The sequence below is a fragment of the Bubalus bubalis genome, chromosome 7 (assembly GCF_019923935.1).
Source record: "Bubalus bubalis isolate 160015118507 breed Murrah chromosome 7, NDDB_SH_1, whole genome shotgun sequence".
NCBI lineage: Eukaryota > Metazoa > Chordata > Mammalia > Artiodactyla > Bovidae > Bubalus > Bubalus bubalis.
Window position 1 is genome coordinate 19,825,472 of NC_059163.1, and position 24,753 is coordinate 19,850,224.

The 24,753-nt window shown below is 36.6% G+C and overlaps 1 protein-coding gene across 17 annotated transcripts in view; it reads left to right on the plus strand.

Annotated features, from left to right (window-relative positions):
* SEC31A (SEC31 homolog A, COPII coat complex component) overlaps positions 1-24,753 on the plus strand; it is a 59,892-nt gene that overhangs the window by 1,851 nt on the left and 33,288 nt on the right. For 15 of the 17 annotated variants that reach the window (XM_044945718.2, XM_044945722.2, XM_044945723.2 and 12 more), the window contains exons 2-11: positions 7,428-7,510; positions 8,175-8,298; positions 9,588-9,786; positions 12,232-12,327; positions 13,214-13,354; positions 14,685-14,827; positions 17,945-18,044; positions 19,564-19,725; positions 19,922-20,074; positions 24,007-24,243. In XM_044945718.2, coding sequence (XP_044801653.2) covers positions 7,432-7,510; positions 8,175-8,298; positions 9,588-9,786; positions 12,232-12,327; positions 13,214-13,354; positions 14,685-14,827; positions 17,945-18,044; positions 19,564-19,725; positions 19,922-20,074; positions 24,007-24,243 — 1,434 coding nt within the window. In that variant the 5' untranslated portion in view covers positions 7,428-7,431. The remainder of the gene's footprint in view (positions 1-7,427; positions 7,511-8,174; positions 8,299-9,587; positions 9,787-12,231; positions 12,328-13,213; positions 13,355-14,684; positions 14,828-17,944; positions 18,045-19,563; positions 19,726-19,921; positions 20,075-24,006; positions 24,244-24,753) is intronic. The other 2 variants (XM_044945720.2, XM_044945721.2) reach the window with 1 other exon arrangement.

The window sequence follows — 24,753 nt, forward strand, 5'->3', positions numbered from 1 at the left end:
CCCACCCCCCACCGCCCTTGGTATCTATAAGCTTGTTTTCTAGATCTCTGTCTCTATTTGTGCTTTCAAATAAATTCATCCGTACCATTTTTTAGATTCCGCATATAAGCAATATTATACATTTGTTTTTCTGACTTAACTTCACTCTCTATGACAGTCTCTAGGTATATCCATGTGTCTGCAAATGGCATTATTTCATTCCTTTTTATGGTTAAGAAGTATTACGTTGTGGGCTTCTGAGGTGGCTCAGTGGTAGAGAATCCGCTTGCCAATGCAGGAGATGCAGGTTTGATCCCTGGGCTGGGAAGATCCCATGGAGAAGGAAATGGCAACCCACTCCAGAATTCTTGCCTGGGAAATTCCATGGACAGGGGAGCCTGGTGGGCTACAGTCTGTGGGGTTCCAAAGAGTTGGACACTACTTAATGAGTAGAGAACAGCAATGACGTTGTATATGTCACTCCACTCTCTTTTAAGGATCTGATGAAACTACTGATCATCTTCCTAGAAACATGCACATACACACATACAGGATTTTCTGTATAATATCATGAGGTTTATACAATTCTAATTAAAGATTCTTATAAAATGATATTATTAAATTATTACGTTGCTTTTATAGAAAAGTTGTAATTCTTAAATAGGTTAATTTCAGGGACTCCCTGGTGGTCCAGTGGTTGGGACTCCACACTTCTCCGGTGGGGTAGAGGGAGGGCACGGATGGAATCCCTGATTGGGGAACTGGGGATCCCATATGCCATGTGATGTGGCTCAAAAGAGGGTTAATTTCAGCTCAGAAAGTTTTGTTGTATTAAGACTGCAGATAAGTGTGACACTATTTAGTTCAATGACCAGCGCACAGTTGCATCTTTGATTTGGTTTTGGCTGGGTGAGATGAGCCTAGACCATCAGTAACATTAAATAAATTCTCTGGAACAAATGTGCCCATGCTAATGAGGTATCTTGCCCACACAAGGTGATTTTTTATTAGCCACAGTGGCAGCCGGGTGTTGTGTTTCTAGTTTGGGAGTCAGAGTTTCCAGTTGTGATACCTCTTTGACTTTTTACTTTCTGAGGTTTAGTTCAGTGCTCCATGTATGATAATATTGTGAGGTTGGAGCTGTTTAGAGGTTAATGCTGTTGGGTTTTAGTGTTGCTTCACAAAATCAGCTTTTAGAAAATGCAGGGGGAAAGTTTCAGTTCACTGCACACAATTGTTGAGGAGAGAAACTTGGTGAATAAATAAAAGTTGTGGTCTGGATCATAAATTTTTTTCAGTAGATGTGTTCTTTGGAAGATTCACTGGGGTATACATTTTAAATGGTGACTTTTGTATTAGCTGCCGTTTACAAGCATTTATTTACCAAGTGCCAGGCACTGTTCTCTGTGAATTCTCACAGCAGACTTATGGCGTAGATGCTTTTATTATAGTTATTTTACCAAATGGTTAGCCAAGACAGACATAGATAAAATTACATACCAAAAGTCAGAGCTAGGACACGTGGAACTGGGATTTAAACTGTCAGTGTTGGCTCTAGTCTCCATACTTGAACTGCTCTTCTTTTGGTACTGTCTTATACGGGCATGTGTGAACAAACCATTGTCCTCACAGTTTTCTTTTCATATTTCACAGTGATTGTGTTCTGTGCAAAATAGTTAAATGAAATCAATCTGCGTGGTGTGAATTCTAATCACATACAATATTGAAAAAAATTACATAGAGAATTCCCTGGCAGTCCAGTGGTTGGGAATCTGCGCTTCCCCTGCAGGGTGACGCAAGTTCGATCGATCCCTGATCAATTAACTAAAATCCCACATGCCACGCAGCACAGCCAGATAAATAAATTGGAATAAAAATATGTCATTAAAAACTACAGAACGTTTTTAAAGCAAGTCTTACTTGGGAAATTGACATGGTTTAATCTAAGAGTTCTTCATATTTTCAAGGAAACTAGTTACAACTAAATGATCAATTGTAAGAGAAGGAGATACACATGTATCTGATTAAGCTGTATTTTCATAGTATTCTTAATAGTTTTGAGAATGATTGTAGCTTATATTTTTGTTTAGTTAGATTCAAACCGCTTAATGTAGTTCAAGGCCATTGTCGTAGTATAGTATTTGATTTTTTTTTTTAAAACAATGGTATTTAAACCTTATGTTCAGTACAGGTTATTAAGTGGAACTGCTTCTGATGGCACATTGAGTACTAAGGCCAAGAAACAGATTTTATAAGTGCTTTGAATTCCCTCTTAACTCTTTTATGTTCTTGTAAATTAGTCTCTCTCTTTCAGTAAATGTTACACATTAACTAAGTGCTCCTGAATTCCTGTAGCCCTTGTACCTTTCCTCCTGGAGATACTGTAATTATATTCAACTGGGTTTAAAAATATATATATATACATATATGTAGCTATTTTGTTTTCAATATTAGAAATTATTCTAAAGGCATTTTAGGAAACCTTTTTTTTTCCCCCAAGCAGTAGTTTCCCACTTTTTAAATAAGAAAAGATCCTTTAAACAGTTAAGAATTTAAAAATTAAATATTTTACTTAAAATTGGTCTTTCTAGTGCATCAGTCTTTTTGTATTCCTCTAAATATAGACATTCAGAATCAATCCAGCAATGTATATCTCACTCTGTGCGAAACAGTTTTAGATCCAAAAAGGGTAAAAGTTGTAAGACTTGATTGAAAACAAAACAGTATTTGTCGATTTGGTGAAACAAGGTGACCAAACAAGATGAAACAAGTTGATAAAACAGACAGTGGGAAAATACATAAGCAATATGTACTAAGAGAATGTTATAAAGTTTTACCGAGATAAATGAGTTGCTTAAAGTGTGGTTCCGGCAGATAGAAAAAGTTTAGATCAGTGTTGATTGATCAGTGGAGCAGATTTCATGAAGGAGATGGGACTTATTACTAAAGACTATTGACTGAGAGGAGAAAGAAGGCATTTCATATAAAGAAAATAGGCCTGTTTTTTACCTCTTAGAAAATTGTGAGTTTTTTTTTTTTTCCTTTTTTCCTTCACAATAATCTTAGGAAACTAGATGTGCGATTTTCTTGATTAGTCTCATGATGATAATAATCTTTAAAGTAGTTAGTGTATTAAAATGCTTTTTGACTTATGTGCTAGGCATTGTGTTTGGACCTCTGTAAAATACATTTCTCTCATTTGAACTTCACAACATTCCCTGAGGTAGTCACACTTATCCCCATCTTACAAGTGTGGGAATTGGGGCTCAGAGAGATCAAATAATGTGTAAAGGTGTCAAAAGTAGCAGGGTCAATGTTCAGGTTGAAGGACCAGAAGGACCAGAAGTCAGTGTTCCGGACCAGAGGTCCTGCCTCTTTGCAGTGTGATTCAGCCTCCTAATGCACCCACTTTGCCTGACTTCGCCCAGTTTCTAAAGTTCATTTCTTCTTCCCTTAATTTCATCATGCATTGTCGTTTCTTTGCCATTCATTATTTCTCCTAAATTTTAATATTTTTTGTATGATTAAAATTGAATACTTGAGCTTCTTGTAGCAAGTAAGAGGCTGGACTCTGGAGCTCACTTCTGAGTTCAGATCTTGGCTCTGCCCCTTGCTGGCATGTTCAAATCATTTAATCTTTCTGTCCCTTCCTTTTATCATCTGTTCTTCAAATGTAAGCAACTTGACCGTGTAAGACTCAGGGCATATTTTTAGTCTAAGGCCCTCTTAAGAAAACTGTTAGAGGATGAACTTCATCCACCAGAGATGAGTAAGAAAACTGGCAAGAGTGCTGTTGGAGAACATTGAGTATATTTAACTGCTATGGACCTGAGGCTGAAACCAAAGTGGGAATAAGGGAGAAAAGATAAAATGTACATGTTACATATCTGATCATGTAGAAGTTGGTCATCAAACTAAAAAATTGAGAGAACTGGGAAGCAGGAAGAAAATTGGAGGTAGAATAAATTTGTGGATTGCCTAATCTGTAATGTCTAGGAGTCAAAGGACATCATTTAAAGCTGACAAATCAGTTAGTAGAAGTATAAGCGTATTTAACAGTACAAAGGTAAACACTGAGAAAGATAATACTAATGATTATAACTGTGTACTGCAGGAGAGGCAGTAAGATTATATAAGCTAATTCTGTTAGTGCTCATAGTGATTAAACTATGTAAAGAAATAAAGGATTAATGGTATTAAATGGAAATTATTTAAGATTATAGTTACAAAGATAGGACCAGAAACATACAACAAATCAGTGCTCAGAGAAAATTCAAAGCCTAAAGAAATAATAAAAATGGATAAGTGAAGCATTTAACTAAAAAGTTAGAAAAACTTTTTAAAAGTGAAACTAATAAGTAAAGCCAAAATTTGACTCTTTGTGAATACTCAGTGAAACAGGTAAGCCACTTAGCTAATTTTTCAAAGGAGGGTAGGACAAAACATGAATATTGTAAGTACTAATCACCACACACAGCACGAATTAGAAGAAGCATGAGTCTATGTTTGAGTCTAAACAAATAAATTAGAAGATTGTATAAAAGAGTACAATAAAGGAATATCATGGGAAAACATAATTTACAAAAATGACCTTGGGTAAAGAAAATTCAAATAGATCAATATCCATGGAAGAAACAGAGAAAATTACCACTTACCTTCCCTTCAAAACACCACACCCAGATATCTCATAGGAGAATTCTGGTAAATCCTTAAAAAATAGTAATTTCAGTGTTGTTATTGAAAGTGTTCCAGAGCATGGGAAAAGAAGAAAACCTCCCACATTTGTTATGAACAAGTGTAACATTGATACCAAAACCTGACAAAGAATGTACAAAAGAGGAAAACTATCAATTAAATCTCATTTAAGACTCTAGGAAGGAAACTCTTTTTAAACAAAATCTAGGAGCTCTGTAGTAGAATCATGGCAAGAGAAGTTTATGCATGGTATGAAAAGATGATTCAGTATTAGGAAATCTGTTAGTGCTTTGTTTTGTTAGTAAACTGAAGGAGAAAAATCATATGGTCATCTCCAATTACCTAATGAAAAAACATTCAACAAAATTCAACACCCAGTCTTTATGAATAGCATTCAGTAAGATAGTAATCAATGGCTATTTCCACATACATGTTTGTATACATATGTATATTTATTTACTTGTACAGGTGTAAGTGTGTGTGGACACTCACTCACATCTGTACAAATATATGTGTATATATCTCAAATTCCAAAACCATGCCGAGTGGTGATACAGTAGGCTTTCCAACTGCAGAACAGGACAAGACAAGAAATAGCGCTGTTATCACTGCTGTTGAGTATGATACTGTTAGTCCTGGCTAGCTCACACAAGAGAAAGATACCAGAGGAGCGACAGTGTGAAATGAGGAGACTGGCTCTGTTGGCACATGGTATGAATATATATGTGGAAACCCCAACAGAATCTACTGAAACACTACTCCAAAAAGAGAATTCGGTAAGAAAGCAGGATTAAAGATTAATGTAGCGAAATCATTAGCCTTCATTTAACAATGAGATCATAGACATAATAGTGGAAGGGAAAAAAGCCACATTTACAAATGAACCAAAAGATGAAATACTTAGGAGTAAGCAGACCCAGTATGTCAAAAAATTTCAAACAATACTGAAAAATAAAAAAGAAGGCTTAACTCTAAAGACATGTTCTTGATTAGGAAGATTCACCATTCTGTCAGTTCTCCATAAATTAATTTATTAATTTGGTACAGGTTCAATAAAAAATATTAACATTCTCTTTTTTCTGGAATTAGACAAAAAATTTTCTGATTGTTTATGTCGTTAAAAAACAAAAAATAGCAAGGAAAATGGGTGGGGATTATTGAAATCATACTCATGTAAAGCCTCAGTATTTAGAAGTGACATGCCTAGCATGTAAATACATGGGCATAAGGAATGGTAATCACAGAATAAATGTAAATGAATACTGAAATGTAAACCTTAGCCTATATCCTGATATGTACAGGAATATAAACCTAAATATTAAATCTAGAAATAAATACAGGAAGTTGGTACATGTTAAAGGTGGTATCTAAAGTTAGTAAGAAAAAAATTTCAATAAATGATTTTGAAGTAATAAGAAAAAATACATACTTTGAATATATTCAATACACTGTATATACCAGGATACATTTCACGTGGCAGTATCCATCAGAATTAAAATTACTTTTATTCTTTAACCCATCAGTTTTACCTCTGGAAAACTATAGCTTTCCTTGTCCATAAGTGAAGTAACATGTATGTGTGGCCATTTATTTCAGCATTGTTTGTAAGAAGAATAGCTCAGTTGATAAAGAATCTGCCTGCCATGCAGGAGACCCCAGTTCTGTTCCTGGGTCAGGAAGATCCCCTGGAGAAAGGATAGGCTACCCACTCCAGTATTCTTGGGCTTCCCTTATGGCTCAGCTGGTGAAGAATCTGCCTGCAATGCAGGAGACCCCGGTTCAATTCCTGGGTAGGGGAGGTCCGCTGGAGAAGGGAAAGGCTACACACTCCAGTATCCTGGTGTGGAGAATTCCATGGACTCTAAAGTCCATGGGGTCACAGAGTCAGACACTCCTGAGCGACTTGCACTTTGAAAAACAATTCAGGTGTTCTCAGTAGGAGACTAAGTAATTAGATTAGGGTACATCTGAGAGTGGAATACTGTGCCTTGTGAATGCATTTATGTAAAATAACAAAGTTGTTTTTGTTGGTGGTGTTTTGGCAGAATGTGGGATTTTAGTACCTTGACTAGGGATTGAACCCGCACCCCCTACATTGGAAATGTGGAGTCTTAACTATGGGACCACCCGGGAAAGTCCAACAAAGATATTTTTAATGCTGTAGCACGGTATCTCCTGAGTTTTTCTACGAAAGTAACTTTCACATAGAATATATAAAATAGTAGCATATGGGATTGTAGCTTGGACCATTTAAAAATTTTTTTCTGCTTTATCTTTAAAATTCTTTGGGTTTGCTGTATTCACCTCTGTCTTGGTCTGTTTTATTTAAAATTAGTTTGTCAAACTGCTCTTACTGTTGAGCAGTCCTGCTCCAGGAAGGCGCACCTTGTTTGTTACGTGCCTTCTCTCACCCCTGCTACACTGCCACCCGTCATATCTTGACTGAGAAGCATACTGCATGCCAAGACTGATTAACCACATGCTATCCCTGTTTTTGCATGTTTCCTTCCAGACAGATTTTTCAACTGAAGGATGATAATCTATAAACAGAATAGCCCTATACTTGTCTCAAAATAATTTAACAAGTTTCTTTCAAATGGTCCACATTTCCCAACAAATGATACCTAGACCAATTTGATTTATTGGCATTCCAGCATTACTATTAATGTATTGGTTTGTCCAGTATATTTCTATGTTAAAAAATGTTCCATCTTACATGTTTATTATATTTCTATGTGAAATGTTCTCTTTAGCAGGATGAAGTTAAAGGAAGTAGATCGTACCGCCATGCAGGCATGGAGCCCTGCACAGAATCATCCCATTTACCTAGCTACAGGTAAGTTCAACAGAGAGAAGACAGTATGAGTCACCTAATTTCTTGTTTTCCACATCTGACTTATTTATACTTGGCCTTTAAGATTCAGGTCAAGCTTCAGCTCCTCTAGAAAGCCTCTCCTTTGCTGATGAGATACGTGCAACCTTCTTTTCAGCTGAGTTCAGTGGCCTTACTATATGCTTGTATATCATAGTGTTAATCATGGTCTATTACATTTATAGTGTCTTCCTCACTTCAGAACTGTGCTCTATCTTTATTCCTGTGGTATTAAGCACAATAGATAAATGTAAAAAAGTTAATAAATACCAATTTGAATGAATGAACAACAGTTTTGATGCTCCTTTTTTATATAAATAGAGTTGAAGTTATATCATTTGTGACTATAAGCATGGAACTGTTCTTTCAGAGATTTTTATCTATAGACTTAAAAAATTGTCTGTACTACCGACTCTTACAAACATCATCTCTGAGCCTTGCATCAGAATCTTACTGCTGTAGTAATGTAAGCATCTGTTCAGTGGTATACGTACTGAGATTTCAGTCATTAATGTAGCATTCATGAGTGAGATAATTGAAAAACATGCATTTAATTTCTATTTTGTATGGTTTTCTCTGAGTCTTTTTGGTTTTGCATGTGTGGTTACCATGAATATATTTTCTATAGGAACATCTGCTCAACAGTTGGATGCAACATTTAGTACCAGCGCTTCTCTTGAGATATTTGAATTAGACCTTTCTGATCCATCCTTGGATATGAAATCTTGTGCCACGTTCTCTTCTTCTCACAGGTATGAGATTCAACCTGAAATTCATGTGATCATTTGATTATATGTTGTAGTTGATGCCTAGTGTGTCTATAAGTGTTCCATTATGAAATTGTAAGGAATACCATTAGTGACATATTTTGTGGAAAAATATCTGAGTTGTTTAGGCAGAAGTTTAAAAAGTGTCTATATATGTTCTGTTGAATTTCCTTTTTTTTACGGACTGTTGTGTGTAAGAAGGAAAGCCTCTAGTTTCTGGTATTTTTGTCCTCATGATATAGTAGAGTTACTTTCTTTTGCTTTTTTTAATCTTACCTCTTTACAGAAAAAGGTAGGCATGACTAGAAAAAGTAGTTAGATGAATATTAAAATGTTAATAGTGATTTTCTTTGGATGGAGGTTGCTTTTTTCCCCTATCTACTAATGTATTTCAAATTACATTTCACAGAGAATTTTATTGACATGGTTTCTGATACAATAAGTATTTAGATGGGTAGATTTCCAAGTACTTAAGCTATATAGAAGGATACTTTAATTTCAGTAGCAAAATGTCCTTTATAGCGTAATGCCTTGGCAAATTTTGGTGAAGAGATTGTACCTTGGTTAACAATACAGTTCAAATCCTGGCGTCTCCCATGGGATGGCTTATAATCATCCAAGCCCTCCCACTGTACTGGGAATCCCAGATGCCTTTCATCTGGCAGTTTTTCGACTCAGTACCATTGTTATATATTTCCATGCCACCTCCATACCAAATTGTAATCTTTTATTCTCCACCAGTGGGTGGAGAATTATGTCATAATAGACATAATTTTGATATCACCTTTTTACTGTCAGAATACATTATTTTTCTTAGAAAATTTCAGATGACTCCCTTAACTGCTTTACTATTTAACAGATGACATGTTACTGAGTACTTCTGCAGTCAAGTAAAATCAGGGGAAGTGGTTGATGAGCTCTATTTTATAAATGAATCAAAAGCAGCTTAGGGAGATTAAGTAACTGGCTCAGGGTCTCACAGATTTGAAATGGTAAAACCATTCTTAGGCTCTTATCTTCTGACACACAAATCAAGTATACTTTGTTGTGTTAGCTGTACAAAAGAGTTTTTGTACCCTTCAAGGTTACAAAATGAAATGAGTATAAATAAAAACTAAAATGCCATTTCACCAAGTTATGTACAGTTACCAGGAATAGAGGAGAAGCAGTGTTTTTGGTGTATTTATGAAAAGGCTTAAATATATAATTTCCAAATTCTTTTCTAAGTTTATCTGACTTCAAAAAAGAGTATTTTTGCTCATTTTCTTTTAAAGATACCACAAGTTGATTTGGGGACCTCATAAGATGGATTCCAAAGGAAATATCTCTGGAGTCCTGATTGCAGGTGGTGAAAACGGAAATATTATTCTTTATGATCCTTCTAAAATTATCGCTGGGGATAAAGAAGTTGTGATTGCCCAGAATGACAAGCATACTGGCCCAGTGAGAGCATTGGATGTGAACATTTTCCAGGTTAGACTTTTGACGTTTATTCATATTTCTTGAGATGCACGCTGCCTATTTGAAATAAGTATATGAATCTACTGTGCCTCAGTCTTGGAGAAAGCTAAAACTGTGCCTATGGAGGTTGATGAGTGAGTGTATTTGTATGAAGAATGAAAGGTTCAGAGTTGGCTTCATACACTTCATACACTGATACACTAGCCCCAGGGAAGGGATCAGGGTAATGGGTTTAGTTCTAGAAGTCTGGAGATGTCATGTCATCTTACGGACATTTTTAAAATATTAGGCACCTCAGAGGTTGAAAACCTAGTCTTTTAAAAGCTTGTCTAGGCTACTTCCCTGGTGGTCCAGTGGCTAAGACTCTGCATTCCCTATGCAGGAGGGCCTAGATTTAATCCCTGGTCAGAGAACTAGATCCTCGAACTAAAGATGCTCCATGCCACAAGTAAGACCTGGTGCATCCAAATAAATAAGTAAATAAAATATTTTTAAAAATTAAAAAATGTTTGTGCTAGTTCAGCATTAGGCTGGTGCTGTTGTGTGTGGGTTAATCTGTTGTTTTATTAGTGCTAAATGTATTTATGTCAGAGATTACTACTCTATCAAATAATAAGATACATACATAAATATAGTATAAATTTAATGGGCAATTAAGAATCTTTGTACTGTTGCCATTGTAAACATTACTGAATGTTAATTGTAGAAATGTTAAATAGCAACCCACTCCAGTGTTCTTGCCTGGAGAATCCCAAGGACAGAAGCCTGGTGGGCTGCCGTCTATGGGGTCGCACAGAGTCGGACACGACTGACATGACTTAGCAGCAGCAGCATACGTTAATAAAGATCTTGAGTTAATAGGACATTTGAGTATAATCAGAAAATAAATATTATCTTTAAAAAGTTTGATAGTTATTTTTCTTGTTTTATAAATAGATATTTTAGATATAGAAATACAGAAACCCAAACTTCTTCATTTTCTGTGGCTTGTGGTGCCCACTCTTTAGATTAGATAGCTAATTTCCAACAACTGCTGATTTTTGGTTTGTGTCTTATATCATAGGTGGCTACTGCCATGGAATTGCTCTGTTTTCAGAGTTGTATGTCAGTTGTTATAGTAGGTTAATGAGAGTGAACAGTAAAGGATGAAGGTCAGTATATGAACCTCACTGTCTTCCTGGACTTCATATCACAGTTTTAGGGTCTTTTTGATCCAAACTGCACACAACATAGTTTACCTAGAAATACTACCACCTGGCGCAAGACAGAGCATACATGACATAGAAATACGTGAGGACAGACACAGAAACAGGTTTAGAGTTAGCAAGGGGGAAAGGGGATTGGAGAGGGATAAATTAGGAATTTGGGACTAGCAGATATAACTACTATATATAAAACAGATAAACAATAAGGCCCTGCTGTATAGCACAGGGAACTAGTAATATAGTCAAAATCCTGTAATAAAATAAACTATAATGGAAATATAAATATATATATAGCTGAGTCACTTTACACCAGAAACTATAGTTTTGTTTATTTATTATTTAATTGGAGGCTAATTACTTTACAGTTTTGTAGTGGTTTTTACCATACATTGACATGAATCAGCCATGGAGAAACTATAGTTTTTTAATTGAAATAAGTCAACTGTACTTCAGTTTAAAATTTTTTAAAAATAAATAAATACATGAGGATTTTTACTAGTCTTAATCTTGATCCAGCTCCAGAGGCTGACTTTGAAGTGCCTGGGATAGACACCATTATTTTAGCATTCAGCTATTTGAAGCCAACAGGGTGACCTATTTTTGTCTCCCACAATCAGATTCCCTTCCAGAGATCCAAACCACAGGCAATAATTGCCATATAAGAATTTATCCGTTTAATTATTTTTTAGTGTCTTATATTGAAATGTCAGTAGATGTGTTATCTTTTTTAGTTTAATAGAGTTTTACAATATGTTTCTTTAGAAAACTGATTAAATTTCAGTTTGTTATATATAGTTTTTAGGGGTTTATGCATTTTGATTTTTTTTAATTAAACAAATTATATGCCTTAAAACTGAAAGATTTTTAAAATTAATTATTTTTAATGGAAGGATAATTGCTTTACAGTATGGTGTTCAGCCCTAGGCTTACCCATGTCCCCTCCCACTTGAACCTCTCACCTCCCTCCCTATCCCTCCCCTCTAGGTTGTTAAGAAGCCAGTTTGAGTTCCCTGAGTCACACAACAAATTCCCATTGGCTATCTATTTTACCTATTTATATTACCTACAGTAATTTAAGCATCCCTGTTACTCTCTCCATACAGCCCACTCTCCCTCCTCCCCCACCAGCCGTGTCCCTGGCTGTTCTCAGTATCTGAAAATGTACAGATCTTTCCAGCTCCAAATTGGGTTATTCTGAATTCTCTTCATTATTTGTAAGTGCTATTTATTTGTTAATTCTTTCTTATTGCAGACTAATCTGGTGGCCTCTGGTGCTAACGAATCTGAAATCTACATTTGGGATCTAAATAATTTTGCAACTCCAATGACACCAGGAGCCAAAACGCAGGTATTACATTGATTTCAATGTAATCAAAAGAACCAAAATCAGTTTTTCTGCGCTTATTTGTTTTTTTCACTCAAAATATATCTGTTTAAATGTCAGTGTTTAAAATATATCAGTGTTTAAATGTCATTGATTTTTCTTTAGCGTGATCAAGTATTATTAAATATGTTTCCTAAGAGTATCAGCAAGTCCTTCAACAGTAAATATTTATTTAGTACTTGCCATCTCCCAGGCACTGTTTGAGGTACTAGACTTGTGGTAGGAAATAACATAGTGTTTAGTAGTTTCTTAGGTATAATATTTTATGTAGTATAGTGTTCTATATTATATAGTATTTTAGCAATACCCAACCTCAGAATAAAAATCATAGAGGAAACTTACTTAAAAAAAGAAACACAACCTGTTTCCTATGTAATTCTAATAAGTTGAGAAAGAACAGTCATCTCTGCCTTCTTTACACTGTATTGACTATTTGATTTGAGTGGCTATTATAACAGGCCCTAACATTTTGGCAATCTGAGAGGTAGCGTAACAATAGTACATGGTTTTCTAGGTCTAGGCTGTAACTTTTGCTCTGCCTAGATGTCTGTCACGTTGACCAGCATCTACTTTGTGGTCCATTATCTTCCATGGAGCAGTTGCAAAGTAAAGAAACAGTGCTTGATTTGTAACAGGAGCCTAATAAGTGGCTGGTGAATAGACAAGGTAAAGTACTTGAATTGGTATATACCTGAGCTTTAAACTGCATATGTTGAGAATATAAAAATAAATTTATGGAAGGAATAGATAAAGATTTTTAAGTAATCCATTTCCTAAAAAGAAGAATTAGATTTTGTAGTTAAACTTGATTACAGTTGAGAAATGGTTCTTAGTAGTTTATTCCTTACAGCCCCCAGAAGATATCAGTTGCATTGCATGGAACAGACAAGTTCAGCATATTTTGGCATCAGCCAGTCCCAGTGGTCGGGCCACTGTGTGGGATCTTAGAAAAAACGAACCTATCATCAAAGTCAGTGATCATAACAACAGGGTAAGTAGTAACTTACACATAGTTACACATAGTAACACAATCAATCTTAGAAAACAGATTTATCTGTGAGAAACATGTTTTGTTTCTGCTATAGCTATTCCTACATTGTTTGTCAGAGTTGGCAACAAATCAGATTTCTGTATAGTCAAATCCTGTTTTCTTATGGACCAATCATGTTGGAATGAGAGGTTGTTTTTCCCTTTGGGGAAAATAATAAAATTCCTACTAAACCACACTGGATATATTAATGATGAAGAGAAAGATTGGTCAGTCAAAGGAGTTATTCCATGATACACTAATTGTTTTGCTTTGCCAACTATTCCAAAGCATTATAGCAACTAGAATGTAAAATTTTTCCCTGCTAGTAATTTTATGACTATGAAGCTGTAGTTTCCAGACTCTTGGGTTCCTCTTTTCTGATTAGGCAGTGCTAAAATGAACTGGTATTCTTCTCCCACTTGCTCAGTAGACCGCTGTTGTATAACACATTACATTTTAATCTTACAGATTCATTAATATTATGTCATCATATGTTATAAAGTAATTTAGACACACCTTAGGGCTTGCCTTGTTAATTTGTTTTTAATTACTGTTTTTAGTTGGACATTTAAAAAGCGAGTTTGCCTAAATCGGAGAATACATATATAATTTAAAAACGGCAATAGCAATGAGAAAACACTATTTATAAGAATATTTCCTCAAAGTATTGTTTTTCAAGTGAGTCAGGAGTTTTAAAACAAGTTTCAGTGGAATAAAGTACACAATAAGCATTTCATTCACCTTCTAGAACACTTAACAGGATCTGAGCTTCCAAGTATTTCTCAGTAATAATGTTAATTTATCCCATATGAAAATTTAAACAGTAGTTGTTGCTTTAGTCACTTTATCTTGATTTTTCTGATAAAGTAGAGGAAAGGTATTAATTTTTTTTTAATCTTCTCATCTTTATTTCTCTAAAAGTATTAAATTTTAAATTTATATAAAACTTTTCCCCTTATTACAATTTTGACAGGACAACTCATTTGTGGTATAGAATTACTCTGGCCTGGAATGATTTGGTGTATCAAAGTGTTGGATGAATTGAAAACATTTAAACTCTTTTGTTTAAGACCACTGTTTAAGAGTGTTTAGTAGAATTTAATTTAGTGGGTTTTTAAAAAACAAATTTTAAATAAATTAAAATAATGACTACATAAATAAGAATATTGTTTTCATAAGCCTGAGCTGATGTTTTCTACTGTTTGCTTCAATAAACGTATATTCCTCATGTTCATTTTGGCTTTTCATAAAGTAGTATGATTGATAAGATGTGAGCCTTGACTGTGTGCAGATGCATTGCTCTGGGTTGGCGTGGCATCCTGACGTTGCCACTCAGATGGTCCTTGCCTCTGAGGATGACAGGCTACCAGTGGTCCAGATGTGGGACCTTCGCTTTGCCTCCTCTCCGCTCCGTGTCCTGGAAAACCATGCCAGGTATCTTGCTGCTCTTCGAAAAAGCTTGATTTGTAAATTGTAAAAAATGTATTTACTTACTGCTTTGAATTATCAGATAATTTTTTAAAATTAGGGAGTCTACTCTGTCTCTGTCTTATGAAAGTTAGTATAAATAGTTCATTTCTATTTTAAGCAATAGTCATCTGATTTTTTGTACCGAAAAATGGTAGCCAAATCATATCACAAAAACCTGAAAATGTGTTTATGGATTTTCTACAACTTACTTCAAATAATAGGTAATAGTTAAAAAATAAAATTAAAAAAAATAATAGGTAATCAAAATTCTAGTGAATCATAGCTCTTTGGGACAACTCTTGGATCTTTGGGACATTATACAGTTTGATGTTTATTTGATTCATCATACTTATGAAGAGTCTTCCATGACATTAATGTCAAGCAACAATTGAAAAGTTTGTTTTACTTCTGAGTGTTTATCTTAATTTAAAAGCAAACATTTTTGAGATATTAAGTGGTTCATTCTACCTTCAATTTAATAAATGTGTGGATGCTCTAAAAAAACATGAGAATTGTCTTGTGTTACCTTTAGTAGCATCAAATTTAGTTTGTGGGAATTCCCTGGCAGTCCAGTGGTTAGGGCTCTGTGTTTCCACTGTAAGGGACATGGGAGCTAAGATCCACAAGGTGCACAGAGTGGCCGAAAAAGAATTTTGTTTCTTTAGTTTGTAATTGTGCAGATTTCCTATGATTTATATTCAGGTACCCAGGGAGTTTATGTATGTTTTGTTCAGTGTTTTTAAACAGGAAACAAATCTCTTTTAGTGTTAAAGTATTTTCAGTGCTTTGGGCTTTTTTCTTCTTTCCTTTTTAGGGATATATAGACTAAAGCTTTAAATTCCTTTTTCCCCCTGTGTGGTGGAATTACACACTTTGAGAAGTCTTAAAGTTTGTGACCTCTCCTTGAGCTTCTTATAAAGGAGAAAAGAATCTGGTCACAGTGTAATCCTATTTAGATGTTATGCTTCAGTCAGCTTTTTAGTAAAGAAGGGGTGATTCTGAGAAGTTTTAATATTTTTCCCATGTTTGGTAAGGTTTTATTTACTTATTAAACACTTGCTTATTGAACACATGCCAACCAGTGTACTAGGATTCAGTAATACCAAAAAAATCCCTGCCCAGTGTTGAACAGAGTTCCCTGTGCTATACAACAGGCCCTTGTTGGGTGTCTATTTTAAATATAGCAGTGTATACATATCAGTCCCTAATTTCCAAATGTTAGCTTGATTAAGACTCATAGTAAACCTGTAGTGTAAATGCTATTATCCCATTTTACACATTGGAAATTGAAGCTTGGCAAGGCTAAACTTGGTTTAGATCAAAACTAGTCAGCTGCTGACTTCCAAGTCAAACATCCTGGTCATTGTATCTATGCTCTTAACATTACATTATACTGCCAATTTTCAGAGTGGGCACAGTTTAGCAAGACAGAATACCATACTGGGTGCCAGGAGCAAATCAGCCTCTCTATTTCTGTTTTCTCCCTCTAGTAAATGCAAGAGTTGAATTATATGATCTTTAAGGCCCTTCCTGTTGTGTAGTTCAGTGATTTTTTTTAATACTTGCTAAGAATTTAAATGTTCCTTAAGATGTGATATTAAATATGATACTGGTATCTAAAGGCATTCTTGACGTGCTTTGAAATTTTTGGCATACATAATTGGATTCTAAAGAGAGGAGACAGTAAGAGTCCATTATTCCTAAATGGACTTCCCAGGTGGTGCTAGTGGTAAAGAACCCGCCTCCCAATAGAGGAGATGTAAGAGATGTGGGTTCAGTCCCTGGGTCTGGAAGATCCCCTGGAGGAGGGCATGGATACTCCAGTATTCTTGCCTAGAGAATTCCATGGACAGAGGACTCTGGCGGGCTGCAGTCCATGGGGTTGCAAAGAGTCGAGCAGGACTGAGGTGACTTAAGCACACACACATGCATTGCTACAGTTGGGGAAAGTTGAATATGGACTCCCTATTTAGAGTATTGCATAAAAATAACATTTTCATTATGAGATTATATATAGGAGAAGGTTCTTAGCACCAGAGAGAAGTGTAGAGGTGTCATGTAATAATCTGCATTTGACAGATGCAATATATATATATATAGAGAGAGAGAGAGAGCAAGCGAGTGAAATATAAAGACCTAAAGTAAATGTGGCCGAATTGATGAATCTAGGTGAGAAGTATAAGAGTGTACATCACACTATCCTACAATTTTTACAAAGATTTTAATGCTTAAAAGATAAAATGTTGGAAGCAAAGGCATTCTTAAATAATTTGAGTTCTCTTCCTATAGCGTATTTTTCTGATTCTGAGAGGACTTAGATTGTAAAAAATATCATTATATTAAAAACAACTTTGGGGGAAAAGAAGAGTAATATATACCTTGATGGTATGTTTTCAGAATAATTGAGGACTCTTTGTATGTTTTTAAGAAAAACACAGACATAATTCTAGTTTCTAGTATTTTTCTTCATGGTCTGGCAATGTGAACCTTTCTTTCATCTCTAAATAGCAGAGGCATGAATGTAGAAAAAACAAACTATTAATATTATATAGTACTTATTTCTGGATGGTAGGATACAGGGATTTTTTTAAATTTTTGCAGGGGATGCTAATCTGAATTTTTCAAAACATTTACTGAAAATGTTACTTTGTTTGAAAGTAAAAGTGTTAGTCACTCAACCATGCCCGACTCTTTGCAACCCCATGGACTATACAGTCCATGGAATTCTCCAGGCCAGAATACAGGAGTGGGTAGCCATTCCCTTCTCCAGGGGATCTTCCCAACCCAGGGATCAAATCCAGGTCTCCCACATTGCAGGTGGATTCTTTACCTGCTGAGCGACCAGGAAAACCCTGTAGACCATGTGTTGGGCATTTGTTTTCTTTTTTTTGCCATCATACACTGTACTCTATATTGAGCATCTTTGTAATGATCACAGAGCATACCCATTGCTAAACTGCTTTCCAGAAAGATTATATGAATTGTACTTCTGTTAGCAGTGTGTCTCTCCAAAGCCTAGACAGAAATAATTTGCAGATTTGATTTTCTCAAGATTAAAAATTTCATCTTTGTGTTTTTAAGGGGGATTTTGGCAATTGCTTGGAGCATGGCGGATCCTGAATTGTTGCTGAGCTGTGGGAAAGACGCTAAGATTCTGTGCTCCAACCCAAACACAGGAGAGGTATGGGGAGGAAATATTTCTCAGACTTGGAGTGATTGTAATATTTAACTCTAGCTGAATAAGAAAATTTCCATATGAATTCTTTAGCACATGATTAAAATTAAGAATGTGAAAGTAGATGGAGGTGTGTATGAAATGCTAACCTAGCAGAGACTTTATCTAAATCCAGCTACTTTCATCTGGAAATACCAGTCATTGAAAATGGTGTATTTGAACCTAGTAATCACCCCACCCCCAACCCCTCACTTCCAATAAAAGGCATTTATCTAGACTCAGAAATAGTTGGTTGGATTTATTTAGTGTGTTTTCTGGAAATCAGTGTCCTCAGAGTAGGAGTGTTCAAGGTTTGGGTCCTGAAGGTCCTCTTTGATTTTTGGACATCAGTGGATGTAGATTTTTAATCTGTCTTCTGAACTGTACAGCAAGAATATAATACTGTATCATGAAATATTTGTCATGTGTTCTATTTATGGAAATTTAGATGGATAAGCTAAATGAGCAGGCTAAATGCCTTTTCACTCAATTCTGTTTCCTTATAAAATAAAACATTACTTAAAATGTCACATGAAGTCCAAATTAAGCTAATTTGACTTGTTTCTTATTCTCCTAAGAGCATCAGTTAGCATCACACTAACCTTGAGTTAGTAACAATTATTACATGATTACATTGTAAAGTTAATAAACAATTATTACATTATTTATATCAGCCATTTTTAATAGTTTTTCTATATTCTGTTCCTCCTAAAGAAAACTGTTTATGCCAAATTCTGTTTTGATTCTGCAGCAATAAGAATGATGTGTACGTTTTCTCAGTTGACAAGAAAGAAGCCAGTCTTCTCAGTGAAATTCTTCCTTCTCAAGAATTTTTGTTTTAATTTTTATTGGAGTATAGTTGCTTTATAACGTTGTGTTAGTTTCTGCTGCACAACAGAGTGAATCAGCTGCATGTGTACATGTATCCCCTTTATTGAAAGTTTTCTTCTCAGTTAGGTCACCACAGAGCATTGAGTGTAGTCCCCTGAGTTGTACAGTAGCTTCTCACAATTAGTCGTCTGTTTTATACATAGTGATGTATATGTCAGTCCCAATCTCCCAGTTCATCCCATGCCCCCCTCCCCCCCAAGATTTGTTTTTGAAATTTGATCTTCAGATGATTTAAGTGTGGTTCTTTGGATCTTAGCCAGCAAAGTCAGTTGGATAGAACCCTTTTAGAGGTCAGCAAGTTGATCCTAATACAGTATTCTGATCTTTCAGATGCATCTTCTATTGCAATTTCAATAAAAATAGGAAAATCTCAGTTTTTAAAATGTTCTTATTCCAAATCTGGTCAAAATTTTGATTTTGTCATTTCATTTTTGTCATAATTAACTTTTCTTGTACTTTAAAGAAATTTTTTAAATTGTTGTTTTTCCTGGCTGTACACTTTCTAAAAGTAAATGTTTAATTACAGTTGTACTTGTTGATCATAGTAATTCAGGTATTTTGGCTATAAAGTGCCTGTACTTCTTTTTTGGTCTAGGTGTTATATGAACTCCCCACCACCACACAGTGGTGCTTTGATATTCAGTGGTGCCCCAGAAATCCCGCTGTCTTATCGGCTGCTTCCTTCGATGGGCGTATCAGCGTTTATTCTATCATGGGAGGGAGTGCAGATGGTTTAAGGCAGAAACAAGTTGACAAGGTAATAAGAAATATTAAGGTTTTTTTATTACAACATCTGAAAAGAATCATCTTACTGTATAATTATTTTGAAAATGACTTTACGGATCAGCGATACCAATTACTTGGAAAATTGTGTAAAAAAATTTATTTGGTATGACTTGAAAATGTGTAACATAGTCTTGTATAAGTTATGAAAATCCCGCTTTATTTTTTAGCTTTCGTCATCTTTTGGGAATCTTGACCCCTTCGGCACAGGACAGCCCCTTCCCCCATTACAAATTCCTCAGCAGACATCCCCACAGAGTATCGTGTTGCCTCTGAAGAAGCCACCCCGATGGATCCGAAGGCCTGTTGGTGCTTCCTTCTCAGTAGGTGGATTTGTTTCTATGGTCCGTAAACACTGAGGACAAAGTATTATTATAAGATTGCTCAGATGGAAGAGGGCTGAGTTTGAGATGTGTTGGTGAGTTTTCATCATTTAGAAAGACTTCTCAGGAAAAGTGGAACCTACTCCCTTTTTTCTTTTAAATTGTGATAAAATATACATAACATAAAATTGACCATTTTAAAATACAGCAGTTGAGTGGTAACTGAGTACATTCACCTTGTTTTGCAACCTTTGCACTGCTCCCGCTGCCCCACTTTATTATACTTGTCGTCCTTCTCTATCTCTCCTTCCTTCATTCCTTCTTTCCTTTTTCGGGGGGTGGGGGGGAAGGGTGCTGCATTCTAGTTGTTACGAGGTCCACTGTGGTTGCACATCTAATCTGCAGCCTCTCGCCTTGCAGCACTTACCACAGCACTGAAGCTGACGTTTGGATTCTGTCTCATCCTTGGTTCCAAACTCATGTGGGAAAGAAGAGAGTGTTAGTTATTACCTTCATAATACTTCAGTACTAGTGAACGGACATTGCCTTTTCATTCCAAAGACAAATATGTAGTGAACATCCTCTGTCAGGCACCATCCTAGGTACTGGAAACACACCTGTAAACTAGGTAGAGTCTGTGTCTCATATAGTGTGTATAGAGGGGCAGCGAGACTTTTCTGTACAGTTTGAGTTTTCTTTTAAACCTTATCCATACATAATTTTATTAGTTTTAATTACTTTGGGAAGTAGAGAACTAACTAGATGGATGGTTGGGATTCAGTAAGTAAAGTGGAAAGTCACAAGCAAAAGTGAAGATTCAGAGACAGGAGAGCAGATAGAGAAGACCAGCACTAGGGATGAGAGATAATTAAATCAAGAATGAATTTACAAGTGACATAATCAACCGTCTGTTATTTAGGAAGGTTAGTATGTAGCAAAAAGGCAAAATGGTTGTCTGAGGAGGCCTTACAAACAGCTATGAAAAGAAGAGAAGCAAAAGGCAAAGGAGAAAAGGAAAGATATACCCATTTGAATGCAGAGTTCCAAAGAATAGCAAAGAGAGATAAGAAACCGTTCTTCAGTGATCAGTGCAAAGAAATAGAGGAAAACAATGGAATGGGAAAAACTAGAGATCTCTTCAAGAAAATTAGACATACCAAGGGAACATTTCACGCAAAGATGGGCTCAATAAAGTTCAGAAATGGTATGGACCTAATAGAAGCAGAAGATATTAAGAACAGGTGGCAAGAATACACAGAAGAACTGTACAAAAAAAATCTTCACGACCCAGATAATCACGATGGTGTGATCACTCACCTAGAGCCAGACATCCTGGAATGTGAAGTCAAGTGGGCCTTAGGAAGCATCGCTATGAACAAAGCTAGTGGACGTGATGGAATTCCCGTTGAGCTATTTCAAATCCTGAAAGATGATGCTGTGAAAGTGCTGCACTCATAATGCCAGCAAATTTGAAAAACTCAGCAGTGGCCACAGGGCTGGAAAAGGTCAGTTTTCATTCCATTCCCAAAGAAAGACAACACCAAAGAATGCTCAAACTACCGCACTATTGCACTCATTTCACATGCTAGTAAAGTAATGCTCAAAATTCTCCAAGCCAGGCTTCAGCAATACGTGAACTGTGAACTTCAGATGTTTAAGCTGGTTTTAGAAAAGGCAGAGGAACCAGAGATCAAATTGCCAACATTCGCTGGATCATTGAAAAAGCAAGAGAGTTCAAGATAAACATCTACTTCTGCTTTATTGACTATGCCAAAGCCTTTGCATGGATCACAACAAACTGTAGAAAATTTTGAAAGAGATGGGAATACCAGACCACCTGACCTGCCTCCTGAGAAATGTGTATACAGGTCAAAAAACAACAGTTAGAACTGGACATGGAACAACAGACTGGTTCCAAATTGGGAAAGGAGTTCGTCAAGGCTATATATTGTCACCCTGCTTATTTAACTTATATGCAGAGTACATCATGAGAAATGCTGGGCTGGAAGAAGCACAAACTGGAATCAAGATTGCTGGGAGAAATATCAATAACCTCAGATATGCAGATGACACCACCCTTATGGCAGAAAGTGAAGAAGAACTAGAGAGCCTCTTGATGAAAGTGAAAGAGGAGAGTGAAAAAGTTGGCTTAAAACTCAGCATTCAGAAAACTAAGATCATGTCATCTGGTCCCATCACTTCATGGCAAATAGATGGGGAAACAGTGAGAGACTTTATTTTTCTGGGTTCCAAAATCACTGCAGAGGGTGACTGCAGCCATGAAATTAAAAGACACTTGCTCCTTGGAAGGAAAGCTATGACCAAACTAGACAGTTTATTAAAAAGCAGAGACATTACTTTGCCAACAAAGGTCTGTCTAGTCAAAGCTATGGTTTTTCCCGTAGTCATGTATGGATGTGAGAGTTAAACCATAAAGAAGACTGAGCTCTGAAGAATTGATGCTTTTAAACTGTGATGTTGGAGAAGACTCTTGTCCCACAGCAAGGAGATCCAACCAGTGCATCCTAAAGGAAATCAGTCCTGAATATTCATCTGAAGGACTGATCCTGAAGCTGAAACTCCAGTACTTTGGCCACTGGTGTGAAGAACTGACTCATTTCAAAAGACCCTGATGCTGGGAATGATTGAAGGCAGGGGGAGAAGGGGACAACAGAGGGTGAGACAGTTGGATGGGATCACCAACTCAATGGGCATGAGTTTGACTAAACTCCAGAAGTTGGTGATGGACAGGGAGGCCTGGTGTCCTGCAGTCCATGGGGTCTCAAAGAGTCGGACACGACTGAGCAATTGAACTGATAGTATGTAGCATGGATTGGAGGGAGGAAAAGACAAGCAATAGACATGCAATCATACAGCAGTTCAGTGTGAAAAGAATTAGGCAGAAAAATAACAATGTAAAAGGGAGAAATGAAAGTGGTTTAAGAAAAAATCAATACCTGAAGCTGAGGAGTGACTGTGAGAGGTAGAGGAAGAGTTCTGAGCCTGCTTATAATGAGAAGGATAGCGAACCTGTACGTGGGAGCCCCCTAGAGAAATGAAGACCCAAAGGTGTGGCACAGCGAAAGTGGTTCTAGACTAGGCTGAGCAAAGAGCAGCAGTTGTGGACCAGTAACTAAAATACGTAGAGAGATGGAGGGAGGTGATTTCTATTTATCAAGTTCTGTTTGTGCAGAGTTCTACTGTCCTGGACTCCCCATCTCTGGAGATGAGTGTTTTTTCCCTCCTGATGTAAGGAGAGCAGCTCTCACATGGGAGTTTCATCTCCTACTTTCAGAGAGAAAAGAGGAGATCACAGTGTCTTCCTTGCTCCTGCTGTTTCTCAGTATTCTTTCAGTTCACTTGCTCCGTCGTGTCTGACTCTTTGCGACCCCAAGGACTGCAGCAAGCCAGGCATCCCTGTCCATCACCAACTCCCAGAGCTTGCTCAAACTCATGTCAGCTCAAAATAATCCTTATGCCATATGACATGTTTTGTAGCAGCATATTCACCCCCTTTTAAAACTTAGAACCTAGAGTAGAAGGTGAGGAAATACAAAGGCTAATAGTTGAATCAAAAGAGGGAGAGGTAAGTGTAATATACTGAGGGCATCTGGGATGGCAGGGGTGACCTTTGCCCCCGCCTCGAGGAGGAGTCGCATTGAGTAGGTGGAAGTGAGTGAGTAAAAGCAAGTAGGTGAGAAATTGTGGGGCGCAGCTACTAGGACATTGCATCCAGAAGGTGAGTGTTGTGAAGAGGAGTAAAAATTGAAGGCTGGGGTCAGATCGTGGAGCATGGAAAAGAGCATCAGCGAATTGCATGCAGAGGGAGACGTGTAGGTCACAGTTCTTTCCTTGAGCAGGTTTACGAGAAGCACGTTAAGGGGCCATGTCCTTGTGTCTCAAGCTGATTTTGTTTCCTCATCCTGCTCTAGTTCGGAGGCAAACTGGTCACCTTTGCGAATGTCAGAATGCAGCCTCAGCTGGGGGCGGAGCAGCAGCCGCAGCAGCACCACGTGTTCATCAGTCAGGTGGTGACAGAGAAGGAGTTCCTCAGCCGATCGGACCAGCTGCAGCAGGTCGTGCAGTCACAGGGATTCGTCAGTTACTGTCAGAAGAAGATCGATGCTTCTCAGACTGAGTTTGAAAAAAACGTGTGGTCCTTTTTGAAGGTAAAGTTGGTGATAAGCAGCTTTGCTTCATTATCTGCAAATTTAACTGTTCCCATCACATTCTAAACTTGTCTTCCTGTCAAAGAAACAGCAGGAACAGTATGATTTGGGGGATCTCATGATGAAATTAAAGAAAACCTTATGAAAAGCATGTGAAATAATACTTTGTCAAGAGTTGTTCTTTCTTGGCTTTGAAAAGCCTAATATGCTTTTAAAATAATATGCTAGATGTTTTTAAGTGCTTAAGTGTTTTTAAGAGACATAATATTCAGCAGACCTTCTTAAAATTAGAACATAGAGCTGAGTATAATAAAAACATAGCATGTTTAATTTCCATAGTAGGTCCAGTTAAAGACAACGGGGGAAGAGGGACTAGGTGTAGAGGGGAGAGATCAGAGGCATTTCTCATCCCTTTTACTGAGTTGCGTTTGTGACAGTAAAATAGCAAATAGAATTCTCTTTTTGGTTATTTTGCTTCCACTGGAATGTCTGTTTCCCAAGTCTGAGTTT